The 7,515-nt window shown below is 55.4% G+C and overlaps 1 protein-coding gene across 1 annotated transcript; it reads left to right on the top strand.

Moving 5' to 3' along the window:
* Nucleotides 1-2,356: 2,356 nt before the first annotated feature.
* Nucleotides 2,357-3,292, top strand: LOC142076211 (olfactory receptor 14J1-like). The gene has a single exon (XM_075138591.1). It carries the CDS (start codon nt 2,357-2,359, stop codon nt 3,290-3,292), a length of 936 nt encoding a protein of 311 aa, XP_074994692.1.
* The last annotated feature ends 4,223 nt before the right edge of the window (nt 3,293-7,515 follow it).

Below are 7,515 nucleotides of genomic sequence, written 5' to 3'. Positions count from 1 at the left end.
AGGGACACGTGGAGGGAGCCCCGAGGGGGCAGAGCAAGTGGTGCCTTGGGCTGGTCCTCTGCTGCTGAGCTGGGCTGGGCTCCTGGGATGGAGGGAGCTCCTGGCAAGCGGGCAGCGCTGCAGAGAGACAGCTCTGCCCAGGAGCAGCTCCTCTGCAAAGCGCAGCAGGGCTGAGGGCACTGCCTTTAGGCACCAAGGGGAGAGGAGCGAGGCAGAGAGAGGTTAGAGGCAGTCTGGGCTGGGAGGATGCTGAGAATGAACGGGAGGAGAAACCTTCACAGCCCTTGCCACGGTAAGTCTCCGGGTGCAGGGCAAAGAAGCTGCAGTGCCTGGAGAGATCTCCAAAAGCTGGCACATGCCACAGCCTGTGGGACATTTCCGGAGGTCTCTCCCACCTTCTGTGGTGTGGAGGAGGAGGACATGGTGCAGAGCAGGGCTTCCCTGCTGCACGGTCAGAGGGACAGGGCATGAGGGCTGCCTTCTGCTGGGGGGGACTGCAGGGGTGTGCAGGCAGGGGTGCCCAGGGCTGTCCTTGCGAGCAGGGTCCCTGCACCCCAGGGGCTGTGTGCTGGGGCAGGGACTCTGCCGCCTGCCAGGCTCAGCACTCAGCCTGCCCGGGGAGCTCCCCACGGCGCTGTGGGGAGAAGCTGTGGGTGGAAGGAGCGAGCCCCAGCAGGGCAGCGTCCTTCTGCTGTCGATACGGTGATTCCTGTGTCAGTGCTGCTCACAGTTCCAGCTCAGCCCCGGGCATTTACGAGGGGACTTTTCAACTGGAAGGTCAAGGAGGGATGACTGTTTGGATAAGGAGCTTTCCTGAGTCTGTCTGTTCAGTTTCTAGCTCGGGGTGTTAATGTTAATCTTAATCAACATTAATCTTCAAAGTGTTATCATCCTGTGTATAGCCCTCACCCAGAACTGGGTTAAAAGACCAGTTAATAAGAAACCAGAATGATGAAGCTAGTGAGTGGGTGTTTGATTGGAGGAGATCAAGATGTATATGTTTTAATTTAAGAACACTATGGTGATAGATAGTTTAGTTTGTTGTGGATTCTATATTGCTCGCTTCTGTAATTTTAAACAATGAAGATTTGTTACTTAGAAGTTAGATAACTAACAGGTGTGTGTTTGTAATTGTGTGGAGTAGTAATTAATTATAAACTGTGGGTTTTAGAGGTAGTGATAATTAATTTCAGCTATGGAAACTATAAACAAACGTGGTACAAGCATGGTTCAGGGAAAAATTGCGACCCTATAAGGTAAAGAGGAAATAAGTTCATGAAGAGTTCACCACCCTGCCGACCACCAGAGACCACCCGAGACCTCCAAGAAGACCCTAAAGGCTTTAGTGCGCATGTGTTTAAGATGATGTAATATTATAATTGGTTCTCAGAAATGTAATGAATATGTAACAAGGAAATTTAAAATATGTATTAGAAGCATGGATATAAACAGAAAGGTGACTAGACCAGGTGTGCTTGATTTGTGGCAAGTCCACCGAGCACCCAGGCCTGAATAAAACAATATCTCTCCTGAGCGTGTGGAATTGTTTACTTGCACGTCGGGCACGAATCCGCTTTTCGGACAACAGGGGGGCTACAGATAGCACCAGCATCCCCTTTCCAGTCTCATCAGCATTTGTGGGACCTGCTCTTTACCCCCTGCGCACACGGAGAGGCTGCAGGGCAGCGCTGGGCACCCAGGGGCTGAGATGGGGTCTGTGAGCACTGGCAGGGAAGAGCCGTGGGGCCAGAGCAAGAGCTCCTGGCAGGGACAGCTCCAGGCAGGAGAGATGGGCAGCAAAGGAAGGACCTGCTAATGGAAGCCCTGTTGCAGGGGAGATGTGGGCACCTCCCGGCCACCCCTGCAGTGCAGATGCCTTCCCTCAGCAACCCCCTTCATCTCTGCCACCCAGCACAGCCCGCGGCCCTCCCGGCCATGGGGTCTAGGGGGGAGCTGACAAAAACCCCAAGCCTCTCACAGTGCCTTCTGCCACCTCAGTTCCTCAGCACGGGGAGTGCAGGTGCTGACAGGCCCTTCTGCGTTAGGAGCGGTTCCATCTGACCAAGTCAAACGCCAGCACTGGCCCCTGCCCCCACCCTTCCCAGGAACCCACTGCTGCAGAGCAGGGCTGACTCCTCGGCAGCCAGCGGGCAGAGGCCCTGCTCCTCACGCCACATTCAGCCAGCACCCACCAGAGCTCCAGACCGCAGCTGAGGAAGGATTCCTGGAAAATGCAAAGGGGGGGTGTGCAGCAGGGGCAGGGGCTGTGGGAAATGGCTTGGATTTTACTCAGAGAGTCTCCCCTAACTTCTTGTGTTTTCATCCTCCAACAGGTCCCCGTGCTCAGAGGGACCAAATGTCCAACTGCAGCTCCATCACCCAGTTCCTCCTCCTGGCCTTCACAGACACGCGGGAGCTGCAGCTCTTGCACTTCTGGCTCTTCCTGGGCATCTACCTGGCTGCCCTCCTGGGCAACGGCCTCATCATCACCGCCATAGCCTGCGACCACCGCCTGCACACCCCCATGTACTTCTTCCTCCTCAACCTCTCCCTCCTCGACCTGGGCTCCATCTCCACCACTGTTCCCAAAGCCATGGCCAATTCCCTCTGGGACACCAGGGACATCTCCTACGCAGGATGTGCTGCACAGCTCTTTTTCTTTCTCTTTTTCATTTCAGCAGAGTATTCTCTCCTCACTGTCATGGCCTACGACCGCTACGTTGCCATCTGCCAACCCCTGCACTACGGGACCCTCCTGGGCAGCAGAGCTTGTGTCCACATGGCAGCAGCTGCCTGGGCCAGTGGGTTTCTCAATGCTCTCCTGCACACGGCCAATACATTGTCACTACCCCTCTGCCACAGCAATGCTGTGGACCAGTTCTTCTGTGAAATCCCCCAGATCCTCAAGCTCTCCTGCTCACACTCCTACCTCAGGGAGGTTGGGCTTATTGCGGTTAGTGCCTGTTTAGGATTTGGGTGTTTTGTTTTCATTGTGGTGTCCTACATGGAGATCTTCAGGGCCGTGCTGAGGATCCCCTCTGAGCAGGGACGGCACAAAGCCTTTTCCACGTGCCTCCCTCACCTGGCCGTGGTCTCCCTCTTTCTCAGCACTGGCATATTTGCCTACCTGAAGCCCCCCTCCATCTCCTCGCCATCCCTGGATCTGGTGGTGGCAGTGCTGTACTCAGTGGTGCCTCCAGCAGTGAACCCCCTCATCTACAGCATGAGGAACCAGGAGCTCAAGGAGGCCCTAAGGAAACTGGCCCAGTGGACGCTGTTTCACCGACAGTAACCTGCCTCCCCTTCTCTGCACAGTCCCCAGAGTTTATCTTAGGCCATGGCTCTATTTTTATTCTTGTGATAATGCTTATTATATATAATTTTCTGGCTTTATACTACTTGTCTTGAGGCTTCATACTATTGTGTCTGAATCTTGCCCAACACTGTGTCAGATGTGGCATGTGCAAAAGCAGCTCTTCAATAAAAGGGGATCTCCCAGGTGCAGTGTCTGAAGGCTGGGCTCTTCCTTCAAAGTTGCTTCCACGAAAATGTCCAAGGAATTGGTCTTTCAGAAAGCTTCTTCTCCTTTTGTTCTCAATGGTTTGGGAGTCAAGCTGCATTCCACTGGACCAAACGGTCTGGATTTAAGAGTTCTCTCCTTGGTGTCCAATGGCAGGGGACACGGTCCATGAACTCCCATTATCTTCTCAGGTTCCTTCATGGATGACAAGACTGATGGCACATACCAGAGTCTCTGGAAATGAATTTGGAGGGGTGAGGAGAGGAGAGGATGGGGACTCACCCCGTGCCCTGGGGTTGCAATGAATGGAGACTCAGAAGGTGAAACACCCTCCAAGGTGAAGTCCCCCAAAAGGAAAGAACCAAATTGACGTATCCATGGACAAGGACTCTGCAGTGCCATGGGAGTGAGTGGGGAGCCAGCAGGCAGAGGGAGGGGAGACTGGAGAGATGCAGGAGGTGCCGGAGGAGGCCCAGGGCCAGGACTGTCGTGCTGTCGTGGGGAGTGGGGCTGGTGGGAGCAGAGGAGGGGGCAAATTCAGCCAGGGCTGGGCATCACCTGCAATATGAATTCAGGAGAGGCAGCGAGTGAGTAGCCTCCATTTCCTCGTGCCCTTGGGGCCAGCACCATCCCTGGGGCTGATGGGGAGGCTGAGCTCCCTGTGTGCCCCCCAGCAGCTGCTGTGCCCCTCAGAGGGGCTGGGGCCGTGGGGTGAGTGCCCAGAGCTCTGCAGCACCCTGCGGTGGGCACTGTCGTGGGACCAGCCCAGGCTGGGCTGCTCTGTTGGGCTGGGCTGGGGAGAGGGCAGAGGTGGTGGGGAGAGGTGGGGAAGGGCTGGGCTGGGCTGGGAAGTGCCCGGGAGAGGAAAGCAGCAGTGTAGAGCTCAGCTGTGTGAGTGTGCAGGGTGGGGGCACACAGCAGGCTGCTCACAGTGCAGCGTCAGGCATCATGGAGAAGGAAGCAAGGTGCTAAAGGTGCAGAAGAGAGAGGCCCAGTCTGTGCCATGTTCCCTGGACACTCCGGGGAAGCTGTCCTGGGAAAACCATCCCAGACGAGTCCCACACACTGGCCATTTCCACCTCTGGTTGTACCCCTTTGCTGCTTGGAGGGACCTTTGCTGCTTGGTCACCTCTGTCCTCCTCCGGGGCTCACTGATACCCAACTCCACCGCCAGTATTAATAAAAAGGGAACCAGTTTCCTGCTGACACTTCTTACACACAAGTCCCAGAGCTCTTGCCACAGCTGGTCTCTCAGACAAGCCCCTTCTCAGACAGCCCCAGCTCGATCAGGTGCTCATGGCCTTGTCTCAACAAACATTGAAAATCTCCATTGATTGAGATCCCACCAACTGGCCTGGGTCCTTGCCCCAGTGGTTGGCTCTGAGGGATTTCTCAGAAAATCCCAGCTCTCTCAGCCTCTCCTTGGCCAAAATGTGCTCCAGGCCCCAACCATGCTTCTGGCTTCTGCAGGACTCGCTCCAGTCTGTCAGGGTCTTTCTTGTGCTGGGGAGCCCCAAACTGGACACAGCGGTCCTGTGGTGGGTTAGCCTTGGCCAGCAGCCAGACACCCGCCCAGCTGCTCACTCACTCACACCCCCAGTTCAACAGGACAAAGGGAGAAAATAAACCAGAAATGTCATGGGTGAAGAGAGAATCAAGGAGATCAGTTACCAATTACTGTCACGGGCAAAGACATGTTGACTTGCCAGGGATCAATTTAATTTGCTGCCAATTAAAAAAGATCGGGATTGTGAGAATCAATGACAAAAATATTAAAGGCCATTCTCCTCACACTTTCTCCTTGCTCAAATTTCTCCATTGCTCCCAATTCATCTACCCACCCACATACCAAGAGGAGCAGGGGGGATGGTGAAGAGGGGGTTAACAGTCAGTAAAGAATATCGCTTCGTCTCCTTCCTCCTCACACTTTTGCCCTGCTCCACCTTGGGTCCTCTCCTCCATGGATCCCACCATATTTACAATCAAGGCCATGTGTTGTTCATTTCTTTCTGTCTCTCTTTTCTCCTTTATACGCCCAGACTCACGGAAATGTTGAGATTGGAGAGGACCTCTGGAGATCATGGAGTTCAACCCCCAGCTGAGGCAGGGTCAGCTAGAGCAGGTTGCTCAGCACCTTGTCCAGGTGGGTTTCGAATATCTCCATGGATGGAGACTCCACAACCTCTCTGGGCAACCTGTTCCAGTGATTGACAATCCTCACAGTCAAAAAGTGTTTTCTTGGGTTCAGGTGGTACTTTATAACATTAATAAGACCCTTCCAAACCTTTTCTTCTGCAGACTGAACAGTCCCACATCTCCCAGCCTTTCCTCCTGTGAAAGATGCTCCAGTCCCTTAAAGCAGCTTTGTGGCCCTTGGCTGGACTTGCTTTAGTAGGTCAACAACTGTCTTGCACTGGGCAGCCCAGCACTGGACACAGCACTGCAGATGGGGCCTCACCAGTGCTGAGGAGAGGGGAAGGGTCACCTCCCTCCACCTGCCAGCAATGCTTTTCCCAATGCAGCCCAGGAGGCTGTTGGCCTTGGCCGCGGGGGTGCACTGCTGGCTCCTGCTCAGCTGCTTCTCCTCTGGGACCCCAAGGTCCTTCTCTGCAGACGTGTTATCTGGCCAGCTGGCCCCCAGCATGATGTCCAGAGTGTGGCAGGATCAGAGGCTGTCCTCCCCCAGGGACATTCTCAGCAGCACCTTGTCCTTCGTGGAGATCAGCTCCACCTCTGGCACAGGCCCCACGGTGCTGCAGAGTCACCTGGGACCGCAAAGCCCTCTCCTGCCGGGGCTGCACAGCCCACGCCTCTTTCTCTCTGGCCTTGGGCTCTGCAGCTTTTGCTCTCGGGGTGGCAACCTCATCCACCATTCTGTTGCCACCTGCCACCCACTCCAGCATGCCTCTGCTGGGAAGCAAAGCCTTTCCACACACGGGGTCCCATCTCTGGGGACCAGGTTTGCATGGGACAAGTCTGCCCTTGGCCCTGGTGCCCCATCGGAGGGGCTGCAGCCCAAATGGGCACCAAAGCCCCCAGCCTGGGCCACAGAGAGCAGGAGCCGCGGGTGCCATCACAGAGCTGTGACTTCAGTGGAACAAGAGCTGAGGTGGGGAAGGACAGCTCCCACGGCTTTTGTGGTAATGGAGATAAAACATCTTTAGGAGAGACCGATGGGGAAGATGAGGAGTGGGGGCTGCCTTGTGTGGTGTCAGGGCAGCTCAGATATATGGAGGGTCTCTATGGGACCCGTAACAGCTCAGGTGGCGGCTTGTGTGTGGGTCAGCTTCTGAATGGGCCACCCAAACTGCTGCTCACCTGGGTCTGGTACTCCCAAAGGAGGAAGAGCTGGTCAGGGATGTGAAGACCAGTGTCAGCCTTGGCTGAAGTGACCACGAAATTGTGGTCTGCCACATGCCCAAGGACATGGGGAAGGAGAGTAGCAGAGAGCAGACCCTGCACATCAGGGAGTGAGAATTTGGCCTAGTGAGGGCACTGGCAGGTGGGGTCCACTATGGCAGTGTCAGGGCCCTGAGAGCATCCATAGGCCTTCATGGCCCTGAGCAGCATCACCTGGGGCCTCCACCTGCATCTCTGCCCATGGGCCCAGGAGACCACTGAAGCCCAGGCCTGAGGTTCAGCCCCAGCTTCATCTAAGCTGTAGGTGTTCGGGTCTCCAGACACAGCCAGAGACACAGCCTTGCCTGGCCATGGACCTTGTTGGTTCGGACTTGCAGAGGCACTCCCCAGCTTGAGTCTTTATGGGGTGTCCAATGAAATGACACCATCGCCCTCCAGGTGCCAGACCCCGGCTGATTCACAGAGGCCTGGGGCCTTTCTGCTGCCTTTCCTCCCATCACTTGGTCAGGTTTTGGGAGGAGAGGAGGGAAAAGCAGGTGAGGTTTCTGGGTGCCAATGACTGAGATGGGGGAGCAGAGCCCTCACATGTGAAACGATCTAAAGGCTATGCTAGTTCACAAGTGTTCTCTTCAGCT

This window comes from Calonectris borealis, unplaced genomic scaffold (genome assembly GCF_964195595.1).
Source record: "Calonectris borealis unplaced genomic scaffold, bCalBor7.hap1.2 HAP1_SCAFFOLD_35, whole genome shotgun sequence".
NCBI classification, from domain to species: Eukaryota; Metazoa; Chordata; class Aves; order Procellariiformes; family Procellariidae; genus Calonectris; species Calonectris borealis.
Note: the sequence above shows the minus strand (reverse complement) of the source record. Positions and strands in the feature narration are given on the sequence as shown.

What these genes read in the sequence shown, in the direction of transcription:
- LOC142076211 (XM_075138591.1), top strand. Translation starts at nt 2,357, where the DNA reads ATGTCCAACTGCAGCTCCATCACCCAGTTCCTCCTCCTGGCCTTCACA.